We start from the raw sequence: 18,041 nt of genomic DNA on the forward strand, positions 1-18,041 counted from the left end.
ACTGAATACCACACTATTTAACCAACAATCACTAATACGTGTGCGCCAGATTTGATACTTTGAGTAGGCGCTTTTATGCTCACACGGCATTGCTGTCAGCTCTGCTTTTGATGATATAGCCTGCACTGGAACATTGAGAAGAGAAAAGTGAATTAAGCAATCACTGCAATAATCATGAGGAAGATAGGTACATTAGATGCAATAACCATGAATGTGATGATTCATCAACTTTTAGGATGTGGGCCAACTGAAAGTAAGTTTTGAACAGATCTAGACCAAACAAACATATATTAGATTTCAAACATGAAGGCAACAAACGCACAAGCACCTGAATTGGGTTCAGAGATCAGCAACCAGCGGGAGGGTCAAGTTCTGTGCCAAGTTTATGTAGCATATTCACTACGTCACGGGGCGGAATAACGTCGCCTTTTGCTATTTCTGTATCAAAGCCAGGCAATCTTTGCAACAATGCTTGGCCTTCGTTGCTTGCTCCCAGAGAAGAGAGGATAGTTGAAACAATTTTTGCATCAAGTGCTATATCCTTGGCCAACATTTCACGAATTAACTCGAGTAGCTTCTCTGTATCCCCTTTAGCTCCGTAACCTTGGATCAGCGAATCAAATACAGCAACATCAGGCACAAAGCCACTAGCAGTCATCTGGTTAAGCACCCCCTTTGCTGCTTCTAAGTCTCCAGATTTTGCAAACATGTTGATTAGAATAGAATATGTGACAGCATCAGGAGTCAACCCCTCGTCAAGCATATATTTAAGAAACTCTTCTGCAGTTTTCTTGTCCCCTAATTTGCAAGCACCGTGGATCATAGTGCTATATGCAACAACATCTAGTTTGAATTTCATATCAATTTCATCGAACAAAGTCCTAGCCCGCGCCATCATGCCTTGATCACACACAGCTTTAAGATAAGGAATGTAGTGAACTAGCTCAGGCTCTATCCCGCGAGATCTCATCTCGGACAAGAGACTTTCCACACGGTCAACATGCCACATTTTGCAGAAGCCATTTATCAGTATGCCGTAGGTGAATGAATCAGGCTTCAATCCAGAACTAGCCATCTCATTCATCATCTCCGAAGCCTTGTTTATCTTGTGGACTCTAAGGAATCCCCCAATGAGCAGATTAAACGTCACCAAGTTACACATGCACCCGTTCTCAGCCATCATGGAACGAACTCGGACGGCCTGCGACATCCTACCGGTCTTGCAAAGCCCATGTATAACCGAGTTGAACGTCATCACGTCAGGCTTAACCACAGTCTCACCCTGAATCATCTCCTCTAGCAGCCCCATCGCCTCGTCCATCTCGAGCACGCCAGATAGCCCCGTGATAAGCGTGTTATAGGTCACGGTATCTGGCTGCACCCCCTTCTCCAGCATGTTCCTCCGCAGGTCGAGCGCCTCCCGCACAGCCCCTTCCTTGCACATGGAGTTGATCATCACGTTGTAGGTCACCACGTTGGGCTCCAGGCCCCGCTCCACCATCATCTCCATCACACGTGTCGCCTTGTTCACCTTCCCGTTCCTGCACAGGCTGTCGATCAGACCGGTGTACATCACAACATCCGGCTCGATGCCCCTGTCGGACATTTCCTCGAACACCTTGCCCACGCTCTCCCACCTCCCAGCCTTGCAGTAGCCCTGGAGCAAGCAGGTGTAGACGACCACGTTGGGCTCGATGCCACTGTCGCACATCTCGTTCAGAAGCTCGACGGCGCTGGCGACCTCCGCGGCGTCGCAGAGGCCGCGGATGAGCGTGCCGTAGGTGACCACGTCGGGGCGGACGCCGCGGGATTGCATGGACCGGAGCAGCCCGACGGCCGCGGGACTGCGGCGGTGGGCGCAGAGCGCGCGCATGAGGGTGGTGTAGGAGACGGCGTTGGGGCGGGCGGCGAGGCGCGGCTCGTGCGACATGGCGCGGAGGAGGAAGAGCGCGGCGTCGAGGCTGCCCTGCCGGCAGAGCGCGGCGAGGACGGTGTTGTAGGAGACGGCGTCGCGGACGGAGGGGAGCGCCGAGAGGAGGGCGGGGGAGTCTGGGAGCGGGAGCAGGCGGAGGAGGTGGTTGAGGCGCGCCGCGGCCTCCGCGCGGCCGCGGCGGAAGACGACGGCCAGGAAGGGAGCGGCGCGCCTTGGGACTTTTCGGGAAGGTTCTGCGGAGGCGATGGAGGCGGCGACCGCGACGAGGGCGCGGAGGACGCCGGGGGGAGCGTGGTTCCTGGTCATGGCGGCTGCCGCAGAAGAAGCGGCGCGGCGGCGCGGCACGGTGCAGAGCTTTTGTTAGGGGAAGCTCGGTATTGCGCGGGCGCGGGTGTGACTGACAAGTTTGTCAAGGCCGTGTGTTAGGGCCACTTTTGAGAAATTTGCTGGCTGGGCCTCGACTGACGATGGGCTTATTGCCTCACGCTCATCTAGTGACTATACGTATGGGCCGGCAGCCTCATTGCACCCTGTGGAGGGCTAATGGCCCATGGACCAGCAGTGATACGAAGCCCATGATATTTTTTTTTGTCAATCCCTCAAAGTAATACTCTTGTATTTTTACTCATAAACGCCGAGTAGGTGAGTATCATATATGCGTGCACCCACGTCGCACAGCACCCACCACACCACATGTATGGTGTTCTCATGTACACATGCATATTTTCAAGTATACTCGAAACTATAATGTATAGGTTTATGCTTGGCGGAGTCACAACAAGTTGCGTGTTTTATTTGTTACATCGATACCAAAAATAATAATCAACCAAGCTTTTTGTGTGTGAGGGCATGCTTCCATACATATGACGCCAAAACTAGGATCAAACCAATATCTTATTGGAGCTACAATCACCGTTCACTAACCATCCAACTATTTCTCAAATTGCATCAAAAGCATGAACAAAATCAGGCGTGCATTTCTTTGGGTCGGTACAAAAGAAGTCTCTATAGGAAAATGCAAGATAAACTGGTACGCCGTGTGTAGCCCTACTCAACTTAGCAGGCTTGACATTCCTCATTTGGAGAAATTTGTGTGTGTGTGTTCCTGCTTTGATGGCCTTGGTATAAGTGGAAAGAGCCCAATAGGCGATTGATATGGATCTTTTCTATGCTTCTACTACTATCTCCATATGCAATGGGAGGATCGCGCCATTTTGGAAGTTCCCATGGCTCAATGGAAGAAACCCTAAATACATCAACATGCTCATCTTTGAGCTGTCGACTAGAAATAAATGAAAAAGAAATAAAAATTGCAAATGCGGATTTTCAGATGGGTCCAACGCAATGAACTGATGAGTGATCCCCTAGCCTAGAGCCCTACCAGCTTGCGCCGCTGCTCACGAGCTGATGGGGGCTCACCCCACCGCTGAAGCTGGGTTTTTACTTGCTTCCAGGCCAGGGCCAGGGACCAAGCAGGCAAGCCATGTCGTCGGATTGTACCGGGGGCCGGCAGAGTCACGCAGGTCACCAGGCCAGCGTGCTCCAGTCAGGACCAGCCCGGCGGCACACAGCCCCCACATCTCCTAAACCTTGGCCTGCCTGCCGGAACCCAGCCAGCCAGCTCGACCTACCGAGAGATCGGCCGCTGCGCCGCATTACGCTCGTCACGAGCAGTCGATGCATGCGCCTCCAGCATGCTTGCTTGATCGTATGTTTCGCGTGTGCTGCTACAGCTAGCTAGTAGTTCACGCACGCAGATTAATGTCGCTCCAACGTCTATGTCGGAATGTTCTTCGAACAAATGATCGATTACATGGCGTAGCATGCAGCTGGATGCATGCATGATTGGGTACTTGGATGGATGAATGAATGCGGAGGGAGAAGATCGAGCATGCCCAACCTAGTATTATCGCCGTCACGAGGGAGGGTTGTAGAGGTTACATTACATGCGTGCCTATCTGCACCCTGCTGAATCGCCTCTGGATTCGATCTGGTCACTCATGTCTCACTGACGTAGCAGCAGGATACGCTTTGCTCCTACTACTGCATTTACACCCCAACGGGAAGGAAGAGGAAATACAGATCCAACCCATTGTGGGTGTTCGTCAGAACTCCACGTGCTCCCTCCGTCCTAGAGTATAAGTCACAATTCTCTAATATCTTGGCACAAGGCATAACGTGATTGGGGCAAAAATTATGACTAATTAGGCTGAACTGTGATGTTTCGTAACTGCAACCGTCAATAAAAACAGCTCCATAATTATTGCATGCATGGTGCAGTGAGTCTCCCGCATGGCTGCATGTGAAGGAGAGGAAGGTGCTGGCTGCATGCATGCGCTAATTAACTCTAATTAATGCAAAATTGTGTCTTATTTGCCTCATATGCCGGACAACCTGAAAACGGAAATGTGACTTACACTCTAGGACGGAGGGAGTACTACTAGTTTACTACAGAGTATTTTGGGAGGAAAATGCATTTCGAGTAAAATGCACCGACCCGCCGTGCATCTACTTGACAAACTAGCCCACCTTAGTCGCTCGATTTCGGAATATACAATCCACGGTAACGAAATATGGCTCACGGGCCGTGACGGTCACTGGAGAGGGCACACGTCGTATTGTCGTGGCCTATATTTGAGCCCATGTGTCGGCAACCCGCCATCTAGAGAAACCATTTTTAGATAATAGAAAATTAAAAGGGCTAAAATGGAAAATTGCAAAAGAGATAGGGATCCCACCCCCCATCGGCACGTCGTCGTCGTTGCCTCTTGCGGCCGAGTATGGAGCAAGCAGCGCGACATGTCTTAGCCCTGCACCTATGTCGCCGTCGACATAGGCATGGTCATGCACGCACGACACTGCCATCATAGCTTGGCTCGGTACAACATGGAAAGGCATCCTTAGCGGCGGAAATCGTTACGGCTGAGGTACGTAGGGGATGGGGTGGTCATGATTCTGGGTCTGGATATGAGATTTTGAGGGTCATTTTTGCAACACACAAAAAACGTTCAACTGCAGGTCTAATGGAGGCCACATCAGCAAAATATGACGCTCTACTCTTGCCAATTTTCATAACGGGCTCGTTACCCGTAGATAGCGTGTCCCAAAGACAAGTGACCAAATCATGCTAGGTTGTCTAGTACTTCTTCCGTTCGGATTAAATTGACGTGAGTGTAGGAGAACATATCTAGTGATACCACTCCTTATTTGATACCATGATACCACTCTTCAAAATTTAAATTGTAAGTGTCAAAAAATTCGGAACCAAAATTTTGGGTGTTCACAAGTTGTGTGTTTACATACCCTGTAACTTTCATAACCAAATTCAAAATATCCTTAGAGAAACAAAAAAGAGAAATCTAGCATGAATAGTGTCACATAAAGACAAAAACACAAAATGCCACTATTCACACAACATTTCACTTTTTTGTTTCTCTTTGTGTATTTTAAATTTGTATATGAAAGTTCTAGACAATGTAAACACACATCTTGTGAACAACCACAAATTTATTGTAAATTTTTTTATCACTTAGAAATTTGAATTTTGTGAAGTGGTATCATGGTATCATGTGAGGTGTGGTATCACTAGATATTTTCCCGTGAGTGTAGCAGAGGGAGTAGCTAGGTTATGTACGTACCTACTCTAGTCGATTAAGTGGCTGCATTTTTCTAGGGAACACAAATGATGTGCTCAAGTCGTAGGTACTGGGTCAAACCCGACCAGGAGCTAGCTATACATATATACGCTTGGTAGCTGCAAGCATAATAAACTCCTCACGAGCCATAATAACTCCTGGGTCACTCTCTCAAGTCTCCGCAACGGCAACACGCAAAGCAGGCACATGGCGTCGCGACCCCTGGAATCAAGTCCAATGCGATCGATCTAGATGGCAGATCGCTTTGATCGATCTGCCGATACTACATGGACCTCACACACACTAGAGGAGGAGTCACGAGGAATGAATCCGTCTGCCTGGCCCTCGAATCCGCAACCTCAATCAGCTGGCTGGTGTCGATCGAGCCCTCTTTTTTGGTAGGCGGGTTGTTGCGTCGCATTACGCTCGTCACGAGTGCCCGATCGCCTGACCGGGGTTCTTCTCCAGTTCTCCCCACGAAATCAGTTGAAGCAACGTGGCCCAAAACGCCCCAGAGTTGGTTGCATCGCAGCGACCCGTCACGAGTAATAAAACCCACACGGCGTCCACCACCACCGCGAAATCAGTGATCAGTTCCATACTACTATTCCCTTGTCGCACAGTGCTAGCTGCCACCTCTGTTCTGTTGCCGCCGCTGCATCAGAAGGCAGCAGAGCAGAGCTAACGGAAAACTACCCGTCACTGCACACTGTACTGCACCTCCTTTGGATCATCTCTCTATATATACGATACAGTGAATTGTGACGATTGAGTTTAAATATTTCATCTCTGTGGTTCCAATATAAGTTTCGATTAACCACCACGTAGAATGCAACATTGTGTGGTAGCAACAACTATATGTGTGGTAGCATTGAAGGTGGAGCGTATGTGGCGGCCCTCTAGCTTCCCGCCCGCCAACGCGGGAGACGTAGCAGGGCGTGAGCCCAATCGCTTGGATCTCCGCGGCGCGGCTAGCTGGAATGCCTGAAGAATTGACCGGCCAAGGTGGTCGGTAAATCGGGACTCCCGCACCTCATATCCGACAGTTATTTACCGAGCTCGGCGGGAATCTAGAGTGATATGTGGCTAAAGCGGAGGGGGAGGGTGAAATGTTGATGCGGTTTACCGCATTTCATCCTCGTAACATGTAGTTTGTAGTGGTTTCGCTGGGGTATTTAGGGTTTGCCCAAGAAAAAATTGTGGTTCGGGCCTCTCTATGGTGTCTTCTCGTGTCATTATTTTCTCAAAACTAGAAGGTTATGTGGGTCGGGGCCGGTTGCGGCATGTGCTAGAAATGCTCTCAGTACTCACCACTATTCTCTCCATGGGCCTTGGAGAAAGGATGATCAAAATCGGAAAAAAAAAAATTCAAGAAGACTCGTGTGTATTCATTCATTAAGGTTGAGAAGATTTTTTGCGTTGCATTTATAAGAATGAGTTCAGTCACAAGCGACTCAAACTCAACCCCTAGCACACCCACACCAAGGGTTTTAGGTGATTCCCTTATCGGATCCACTTCCACGTCCACACAATTTGGCCTTTAGCAAGGTTCTGGACCAGAGATGCTAAAGAACACTAAAAGAAGATTCAAGGTTCCATGTTTTACAGAGATCATCATTTTGGCATGTTGGAATATATGGAAGCAGAGAAACAACAGGATTTTTAAAGGAATACCGCCAACATTCAGGAATTGGAGAGCTGGTTTTGTCTCAGATGTTACCCTTCTTAAGTATAGGGTTAAAAAGTGTACTGTTCCCATTTTTCCATCATGGGTTGACAATTTGTTGTAAATATTAGGCTAGTTTCCTTTTTATTTATTTTAGTTTGTAAACCTCTGTACATATTTAATTTGTTTGAAATAAAAGGCTGTGGGGGGCTTCCCTGCAGTACTTAGCTTAAAAAAAAAATTGGCCTTTAGCCGTATGTCGAATTCAGACTTGCTCAGCTGACACAACTCCGCTGTCATGACAACCATCTTGTCAAAGACTCAAGCATTACGTTACGGCCACAGTTCTCTAGCGATCAACGAGACGAGAGAGTTCATTTGCTTCCTATATAAAGAAACATTGACCAACGGGTGGAGATTTTCTCCGTTGGCTATATGCTATTAGATAGATAATGTGATCTCTTCAGCAGTGAATTTATACACGCTAGATAAAAGCTTTTTAATTTGACTCTCCCTATGGCTCGAACTCGAGTAAGCTGGTTGCACAATTACAAGGTTTGCCACTGAGCTAGCACTAAGTTCTCATTTGCTTCCTATTGTGTGATGCAAATGCAACCGCCTCCAACAGACGAGGGCAGCAGCGTTATATTGTGTTGTCAGGGTTAGGGGTAAGCCTCATGAAGTATCAAACCTCTCTCGCATAGCAGCATTGCAGAGTTAGGTGTTGGATGGTTTCCTCTTCCTCGCAGCAAAAAACACATCATTGGGGGTACTCCAAACCCTTTCTCGCAAATCGATCCGCAGTTCACAATCGGTCCTTCATGGCTAGCCAGGTGTGCTGCTTGTACTTCAGGGGAGGCGCCGCATATCCTTTGTCGAAGCCACAGTAGATCGTCCAAGGAAGAAGAGGTCGTAGGGTGGTTTCCAAAATATATTCCATTAGCATTTGGCCGCCAGCTGACCATGTCCTCCATGGCCTTCGTGACAGATAACAGATGAGTTGCCTCCCACAACTGAATGAATCAGGAGGTACGACAACGATCGGATCGATCGATTGCCAGGCGTCGTCAGTTGCGGGGAGGATCTCAACAAAGTAATACTGTGACACTGTCTTGAGCAAAGGAATTATACTCGGCCGAGGGATTTTTACTTCAATGAAGCAACTGGGGGAGTTCAGTAGTTCATTTAAATAATTACGGAACTAGACTACTAGAGGCGAAAGTACTGCTTGTGCTTGCTTGCACGTTCATCGTGTGCTGCTGCTAGCGTTCACGCACGCGGATTAATAGCGCTGCAACGTCCATGTCGGAATGTTCTTCGAGCAAAACGTACGATCTCATTCTCGTCGCGTGGCATGCAGTTCCATGATTCGACGGACGTACGTACGAACGGGCGAGACTTCGGTAGAAACATGAATGAATGCTAGGAAGCGTGACCTGGCAGCTGTTGGGGTGTAGAGGTTCCATGGCTATCTGGTCAGGCATGCATCTCCGACTGTACTTTGCAGATACAGCAGCGGATTAGCAGAGCTCGATCGGGTGCATGCTACTCATTGCTACTGTATTTACTCCCCAACGGGAAAAGAAGAGACAACTGATCCAAATACTGGACCAAATTCTCCAGAAAAAAATAAATTTCGAACTTAAAACGATCTAAACATTTTGAATATAATGCCCAAATCCAAATGAAATTCAAATGGATTGAGATGTTTCACACAATGAAATTCATCGACGGGAGAGGGCTGCGAACTTTGGTTACCGGCCGGTGTATTCCACTCGGTAACCAAATCCATGCAAAACCCCTTTTGGTGTACCGATGTTCACCCTAAATGCTCTGCGTAGGTAGCAGTAGCACGGCCACTACTAAAAGTCGTACGTACGTATGCGTACGTACTGGGTCAAACCCGACCAGGAGCTATACATACAGATGCATACGCCTGGTAGCTGCGGCATGTTAAGCTCTCCTCACGAGCAATAACTTCTCGATCTCAACTCTCAAGTCTCCGCAACGGCAACAAGCAAAGCAGGCACATGCATGGCCGGCACCGCGACCCCTCAAACCAAAGTCCAACGCGATCGATCTATCTGGTACTAGCTAGCTCGTTTGATCTGCCAGGACGAGAGAGGAGAGTCACGAGCGAGCAATGAATCCGTCTGCCTGGCCCTCGAATCTGCAACAACAAAAAACCCCAACAAGCTGGTGTCGAGGAAGGCCAAGTTGTTGTACGTACTAGGCTAGGTTGTTGCGTCGCATTACGCTCCTCACGAGCGTCGTCTATGGCCCGACCGTCTCCATTTCTCCCCTCAAATTAAGCGACGTAGTTGCAATCGCAATCGCAGCAACCCCGTCAGGCCGTCACGAGTAATAAAACCAAGCACCACCGCGAAATAAACATGGACCTTCGCACGCGCATATGCATATCGATTGATCAGTGACCAGTCGGTCGGTCAGTTCCACGCTAGGCGCGTCTTCTTCCCTTGTCGGCGTCGCACAGCTGCTGCTGCTGCTACAGCTAGCTGACACCTCTGTCGCGGCCGCTGCATCAGAATTCACAAGGCAGCAGAGCCAAAAGGGAAAACAAGCCACGGAGAACAACTACTCGTCACTGCACGCACGCAGTACTGCTGCAGCTCCTTTGGATCCTCTCCTCTTGTCTATAGATTTTCTTTGTCAAAAAACGGATGGCAGTTTTTCTTCTTCTTCAATCTATTAATTATAAGCAGCAGCCAATTGTCCCGTCACTTACAAAAACGTAGGGCAATGTTTCTCCTTCGTCAATTAACAGCAAACCAGGGAGAAAACTACTAAACCAACATCACACACATAGACACTTTTTTTATCGGTTTTGCTATCTCAGTCAACTGAGATTTTCTTAAGTCTAAGTCACTTACAAAATGTGCTTTGATTGCACTTTTCCGACTGAAATGTGCAACTGAATCGAGTTGTACTTTTTTTTAAACTGTAGTTGCACTTTTGACTGAGACTTAAGAAAATCTCAGTCAACTGAGACATAAGCACACCTTTTTTTTTTTTGAAACGGCACACGCAGACACTTAAACCAAAGTTTTGTAACTCCCTTATCGCCAAGGCAGATCTGATCAACCCTTTATCGGAAAAGAGATCTGATCAACCTATTCTCCCAATCCGTCGTGACTGCAAACTCACGGCACATTGATTATATCACTTGAAACTAAAGAATAAAGATCTCGGCAAAACTAAAGATGAGAATCATCCATCAAGTAGTTGGCAGTTGCAGACGCCTTTCTTGTGGGATTTTTTTCTTTTTCCTTTACCCATTCAATATCCTTCCCCGGTAGAACGCATCCAATCTATTTGTTGAATACAGGACTAGCCGTCTTGAAATTAACGAAAAACTCACAAGTTCTTTAACAACAAAAAAGGTGTCGACGAAAACAAGGTGTTGGCTGGCCTTTTGAGATGGTGGCACGTAAGCCACCGCTTAACTTATGAGAAATATTTTTAATACTATTCCCCTTTGATACCAACAATGAAAGGTTACGTACTATTTTAAAAATCAATTCGGCCCATGGACTCATATGTTTCCTCTACAAAAAAATATACATTTCGAACTGTTGAATTTTTTGGACAAAAGTTTACATCTCCATAATATATGTGTGTTCGTCAAGTTTTTTTTTAAAATAATACCATTTGTGGTCTATGTAAAAAAGAGAAAAATTATCTTATGAAAACCTTATTTCTAACACCAATTTTTTTTATATCTTGTTTATACACGCCACACGACAAGTCGATTTTTCATGAAACGTCTTTATTGGTGCATAGCACATGAAAATGTATGTATGGAACTTTTTGTTCCAAAATTTTCAGCATTTTCATAGCGTATGTAAGATGTATTTTAAAATAAAAGGAGTATATGCTGCATGAGCGAAAACACGACTCTCCGTACTAGTATACTACTGTACTGTGCAAGTGTACTGCACTAGTGCACCTGCAGGCTGCAGTAACCAGTCTAGTACGTACTCTACTCATCTCTCTTCACGCGGTTTGTGGATCGATCGAATCGACAGGCAGGTGCTACACAACATACAGTTGCGATCGATCGATCGATCGATGGCTCTTGTCCGGTCTGTGCAGGGAGGATTGATCGATGGGTACGGTGGCGCTGCAACAAACTGACAGAGCTATTACATTCGGAATCAGTGCTCGACTCGATTGCTCATCAGAGACAATGTGGCGTCAGTGGCTCAGCAGTGGAGACTTTCTCGTGCTTGGACGCGCCCGTGCGTTGGCTCGCTAGACATGTCTCCGTCTCTGGCTGCACGACATGGATGGTACACACGGACGCACGCGTACAACGGCCAACGGGATGCAGCCAAACGGCGTCTTTGCGCCAGGGCAAACGACAACGGGCGTCCCTGCCTGACTGAGCGCGGCCGCCCTATCACGATCACATCTCCCCCACGTACGGCAATCCGATCGAGCCGGCGAGCGGCGACCGTGGCTGGCACCTGATTTCTACCATGTACACCGCCTCCGCGGTGGCAGCTAAAATTCGGGGCCATCATATCATCTCTAGCTCAACGTCGCCGGCCGACGCTCTCACCCCCTCCGCCCTGCAAGTGTTAGACCATTTGACTGGGTGAGTAATGTATTTGCTTTGAGCTCTTTTACGGTGATTGGCACGGAACTTTGGTTCCGTCTAATCAAATTTTGGTTCCGTCTAATGTAATTTTTTGTGACCGTTGATTAAATCTGTGATAAATTTTCTGTAAGTTCTATAATGATATGACAATTGGGAACGGACGTTTTAATCAGTAATCCAAATAAAAAAATATCTGAATCAGATCGGATTGTGAGATTACATCTCGATAGAAAATGCTGAAAGAACTCCCACGAGTACAGCCGCCGCCCCGCCGACGCCGCCGCCCCGCAGCCGACGCCCCACCGACGCTGCCGCCCCGCAGCCGGCGCCGCCGCCCGTCCCCCCGTTGTGAGTCGCTGCCTGTCGGCCCGTCACGGGGACTCAGCACGAGGGCGCACGCCTCGGTGCTGCAGCAGGCGCCCGCCGCCGCGGCGTCTGGCGTCGCGACCCAAAAGGTCACCGTCCACGACCGGGAGCACGGGGTCGTCCACGAGTTCGTCGTGCCCCAGCCCCCAGGTATGCGTGTGTACCTCTGATTGGTGTCAATGGTGTGGCCATGGCCGCGTACAGGACCAGTACATTCTGCATACCGCGAACAGAACAACTGAATTAAGCAAGATGATGCATGCTGGTATTCCGTTTTGCTGTTGTTGAATTGACTCGAGTAGTTGCTGCATTTTCAGAATTCAGTTGGTACTTAACCTTGAAATTCGCACTCCGCCGCGAGTCGCCGCCCATCGGCCCATCGCGGGGGCTCACGGCCCCGACCTCTCCGTCGTCGCCGCCTTCAGGTATGAAGCACTTTAATAAAGAAAGCAAATCCCATCAAGAAAACTAAACGCTGCATCCTCATACTATTTTACATGGTTAAAATTTTCAAGCACATGTCACTTCACTCATAATTGTGACATCAATAGAAATATTAGGATAGCCGGAAACAAAATATCTATGGTAATCATGAGAGAACCTGAATACAGTCAGTGACGATCTTATTCAGAGTGTGCACTTTGTTCGGTCAAATACATGTGTTGTTCTTGTAGATGGACTTTTGAACTTGTGTCCTTTTAATTTTGCAACAGGAAGATCACTACGGTTAGGTACACAATGAGGATAGAAGCAGTCATTCAATCCTTTTTTTCTCAAGGACAAAACATGCATATTTTCTTCAATAAACTCACATGCCTGCAGGAAGGATGCAAAGTAGGTATCAGACTTAGGAATTCAAGATTAGTAGCTTACTAATGCAGAGTACTTTTCAATGCTGCCATATCAAGAAATTTAGGCCAAATGTAGGAATTCAGTTGGATGCACTGTCTGACCGATGACTCCACCTATGTCTGTCCAGAAAGAATGAACAATCCAAACTACCGATAGTATATACTTGTTTTATAATTCAGTACTTTCTAATTTGTATCTCCTAAGTGGCTGATTTACAGTGATGCAGAGGAGGCCGGCGGTGATTCATGGCCACAAATCATCGTGTGACCTAGACGATGACCGACAAGGGGGCTTCGTCTTTGACGGTGACAATGGTAGCTGGTGGCATAGCGGGGCTTCCGAGCGTCTAGACTACCAGAACAACTCACCATTTATAAACATGGAGTACAGCTCTGGCAGAATAGAAACAAGGCAGGAGCGTGATGACCCTTATTCGACAGAGTCCCAGTGACCCTCTAGTTAGGCTGATGTTGTCATCTGCCTTGAGCTGCATGCTGTCCCAGAATAGTCAGGACACTGAAATTTGGATGAACTCTGAATCTTTCAGGTGTAGACTTGAGTGGACTGATTTGGTGTTGTAACAGATGTATGAATGTGATTATGTTTTAGCCCTGTGTCTTGCAGTTGCACAGATTGCTCTGCATATTCTGCCATTGCTTCTGATAAAATGAAAATGATGAGTTGCTTCTCCCATTGTCATTCAGTTAAGACTCTGCAAGTCAGCTCCTACGCAACTTGGAACATGTAAAACTCATCGTAAGCTGTGTCAGCGTTACAAATATAGTATTTGTGCTCAACTGCTTATATTATTGGTATCGTTCCATATTCACACTGCATTTTTATAAAACTTAAACCGTAGCTTGCGGTCGATCTCTCAAACTTGCTAGTTGTTAAATTACTGTCAGCTCATGCTATAACTTCTAATGAACTTACAGAAGATGGCATGGTATCTTGTATTGGAACAACTTCCAAGGTCAGACACCCTCTGTTTTGCCCCAAAAGAGTACTATGGAACAAACAGACTGAGCAGAAACCTGACCGTGTAAGTTGTAATTCTACAGCTGCCACTCCATACAGTTGTCGAAGTCGAGGCTGCTCGCGCAGTTGCGCAGCGCTGCTCATACCGGCATATGTAGTTCAGGCCGACGAGCAGCTCACAGATCACAAGCAACCGTCTTCTCCCGATTGGCAATGTACAACGTCTGCAGCAACAGCACATTCCCGTGGGAGCAGCACATTACCGGCATATGTTGGCGTAATGTAGCGCAAGCACCGAGCCGCCGATCGTCGATGGCAAGGCCGAAATGCAGCCGTTTCTTCTTGGTCGCCGGCGGTGGTGTGGACTTGCCGCTGAATGGCACGAGCATCCCTGGCCTGATGGTTCTGATGAAGCTAGCGTCTGCCGAAAAGTCGTCCTCAAACCCGCAGTCCTTCCACAACGGCGAGCTTCTCAGGCTCAGGTACTCCATGAGCATGTTCCCTCGGAAATTCGAAGGCCGGAGGTTCGCCGGAGACGGCGCGTCGACAAGATTGACCTTCCTCGCCTAGCACTGGTGGCCGACAGCCACCCACGGCCGCCTCCGCTCCTCCCCTCGCCGGGCTCGACCAATGTCCCCTCCGTCTTCACAGAGCAGCTACAGCTTGTGGTCGGCGGCGTCGCCCTCCCGCCGGCCGGGATGGGCCACGAGCGCAAAGGCAGCAAACATACAAAATCGTCCCGGGCACTCTTCTTCTTCAGGAAAGCAATTCGAAGGCCCGAGGCTCGCCGGAGGCGGCGCGTCGACAAGACTGACCTTCCTCGCCTAGCACCGGTGGCCGACAGCCACCCACGGCCGCCTCCGCTCCTCCCCGCGTCGCCCCCAGGAGAGATACGCACAATTGGTGGTAGCTTTAAGATGTGTGCACCTATACCTAATTAATTATTGCTTTAAGATTTGTGTAGTCTCATTAGCGGCTGAAAAGGACGTTCGTTTTCCATAATGTTCACAAAATATATTTGAGGTTCCGGTCACACAAATTTTGGTTCCGGTCCTACATTTATGGTTCCGTCAGTTTGGTTCCGTCTATTTACTGCCGTCGGATCAGGGTGGATGGACGGTTATTAAAAATGCCAATCACTCTAAAACTTGTAATTTGCTTTTTGTCAATCTAATTCGGTATAGTCAATTCTATAGTTTTATTATTTCACAATCCAATTCCATGTGTTTGGCTTTTTCTTGCGAGGAAACCACGGTAATATTAAAGGGAGAACATTACAGAAAGGAACCCAACAAAGATAAAAATTACACTCCAGCCCTTTACGCAACTCAAAGGCGTCGGCATGGAGCAGGACGTGCCGATGGCGCGCCGCCGCCGCGTCTTCCTTCAAGCCTTGAAACAGAAGACGACCCCTGGCGGACGGGAAGTCGCCGGACCTCGAACTCCGTGGAGCCTCCACCCAACTCTAGCTGCATCTTCGTCTTCCTTCAACATCACCGACTTCATATTCGGCAACCCAGATCCGCCGTCTCGTAAGAACTGGGAGGGGGATGGCGCTCCGAGCAGATCTCCTGATCCGAGGGAGCGGAGGGGGCAGGCACACCGCCGCGGGACTCCACCGAGCTCCGCCACCGAAGGAAGCACGTACCTGCACCAAAATCACCGTCGGCGACCCAACCTCCTCCATGGCGCCGCCGGCTGAAGAGCACACAAACCCTACACTATCTACAACCGAGAAACGGGGATCCCCCGCCCTCCCGCCGCCGGAGCGGCCGACGGAGGACGAGGGATCCGGCGGAACTCCGGTGAGGCCGTGGATCTGCGGGCGGGCGAAAAAATCACCTCTCTCTACTGTAGCGGGAGAGAGGAGACGTCCAGGCTCGTCTAATGTGTTTGGCTTTAAATAGTTTGGTTTGGAATAAAAAAATTACAAAGTTAATTATAGGTGATCGGGCTAGAAGCCGCTTTTGTTTAGAGGACTAAATATATAAGTTAAAAGATAAGAAACTAAATCAGAGCATCTCTAACTAAAGCCTAAAAAGTCTTTAGAGGACTAAATATACGCCCCTAACGCCTGAAACTGCCTATAGCCGAAGTCCTAACAACTTCAGAGGAGAAAAAAATTAGTCCTCAACCTCCGCGGCACCTAAATTTTCTCCTCCGCGGCCGCTGGAGAAAAAGTTTTACTCCTCCGACTTCGCCTTCGCTCCTCCCCCGCAATGTTGCATCGCCGCTGTCAGCTACTCGTCGACCAATCCGGCGACCAGACCGGCCGTCATCGACTCCTGCTAGGCTCCCCGACCCTCCTACCTTCTCCGTGTAGCCACCGACAGCCTATATCGTCGAAATCGGGCGGCTCAACCTCAAGCAAATCCGTCGTCGATGCCAACGGATTCGAGTGACCGCGGCCGGGGTTCATCGAGGTACAGCCGGATTCGCGCGGCCACGCACCTCCAACATGTCTTCTTCGTCCATGCGCCGCCGCAACTCGCCGGATTTAGGGTTGAAGGACCTCAGAAAGCTCGTGCGGGCGCCGGCGGCAGCAACACACCGGCTCCAGCATCAGCTTCGGCGCTGGCAACATCCCCTGCACTAGCACCAGCGCCGGCACCGGCATCCGATCCGCTAATGTGTGTTTTATCCCCTTTTTCTTTAGTTAAATTTAGTGAATTTCGGTGGATGAAGATGATTATTGTTCGTTTAGAAACGTAACAAGAGGAAGAGAGAAGCAAAATGGAGTGAGGATGAGGACAATGATTTGTACTTTGCATGGCATCATCAAACACTTGTTGAGGATCAAGCAATTTTGGGAGGAGATCCATGACAACTTTAATCAAAGAACTAGTGAAGATGTTTGGTCCATGTCATCAAATGATGAATAGGTGGCATGTTCTAGTAATGCGCTCTAATAGGAGGAAGTTTGTTTTAGATGACGGTGGTTAACAAGTGTTTCTTTGTGGTATCAACTTGTATGACTATCAATTTGTCGGGTTCAGATGATGATATCAATTTGTTTGACTATATATTCATTATGAATCTACTTATATGTATTATAAATCTACTTATTTTATATGTTGTCATGTATTCATGTGCTCAAATTTGCAAATTATGTGGAAAACTTTTTTTAATCCTCTAAGTTTTTGTGGTAAGGTTCTACGGCGCAAAATTAGAGGACTAAATGTAGGAAGTTAAGTTATGGGAAAGCTCTTTGTCCCTAAATTTTTATACTTCGGCTAGAGATGCTCTTGTATAAGAGATCGGCTAGGGTGCAGCACAGACACACACGATCGCTCGTTGGAAGCAGCTTGGAGGACATTTCTATATACATCATGAGTACGTAAATATTGTGAACCATCGGGCTGGAATTTTTGAGTCACTAGCGGTGTCACCCGTGAGCAAGGAAAGGTCAAGACAAGATAGAGAGATGGATGTTGCCATTAACCGTCCTCGGTTGTTCTTTTCCCTCTCTTGTTCTATCTTCAGAACGACGACGTAGATGGATCGAGAATCCTAGGGGAGCAGAGAGCGATAAGTATTGATTTTCCTTACCTATCTTGGAGCATTAAGATGCATGGACGGAGCTAAGAAGAATCCTATGGCACAACGGACTAATCAAAACGCGCACGTTAACACACACACACACTAGCTAGCTGGATTCATTTGGCGCCAGATCTGATGGCCTGCGTGTTCGATGCTTCATATTGTTCGATCACTCCAACTGCAAATCTGTCCAAACAAACTGCCGCCTTGCAACGTCAAGTATAAAATTACATATGCCGATCGATCGTGTCACGTCGATCGTTAAATCAATGAACTAGCCGGTACGGGTCTGCAACAGGGAGTAAGCAGTGGTGTTCTGCTGTCAGACAGGAAAAACTTCGATCAGTATTTTGTCTGCCGATGTAAAGAAAATTCTGGATGCACGCATGCAGCGATCCCGATCGATCATCACATGATAAGATAGTGCGAGGGAGATTACGCCGACGGAAA

At 48.1% G+C, this 18,041-nt stretch overlaps 1 protein-coding gene across 1 annotated transcript; it reads right to left on the reverse strand.

Annotated features, from left to right (window-relative positions):
* Window positions 1–39: 39 nt before the first annotated feature.
* LOC124691147 (pentatricopeptide repeat-containing protein At4g28010-like) lies at window positions 40–2,239 on the reverse strand. Its single transcript, XM_047224421.1, has 2 exons — window positions 329–2,239; window positions 40–125 (listed from the first exon to the last, which is right to left on the reverse strand). The coding sequence occupies exon 1, from the start codon at window positions 2,237–2,239 to the stop codon at window positions 347–349; it is 1,893 nt and encodes a 630-aa protein (XP_047080377.1). The 3' UTR covers window positions 40–125; window positions 329–346.
* Window positions 2,240–18,041: the final 15,802 nt, after the last annotated feature.

This window comes from Lolium rigidum, chromosome 2 (assembly GCF_022539505.1).
Source record: "Lolium rigidum isolate FL_2022 chromosome 2, APGP_CSIRO_Lrig_0.1, whole genome shotgun sequence".
Lineage (NCBI taxonomy): Eukaryota > Viridiplantae > Streptophyta > Magnoliopsida > Poales > Poaceae > Lolium > Lolium rigidum.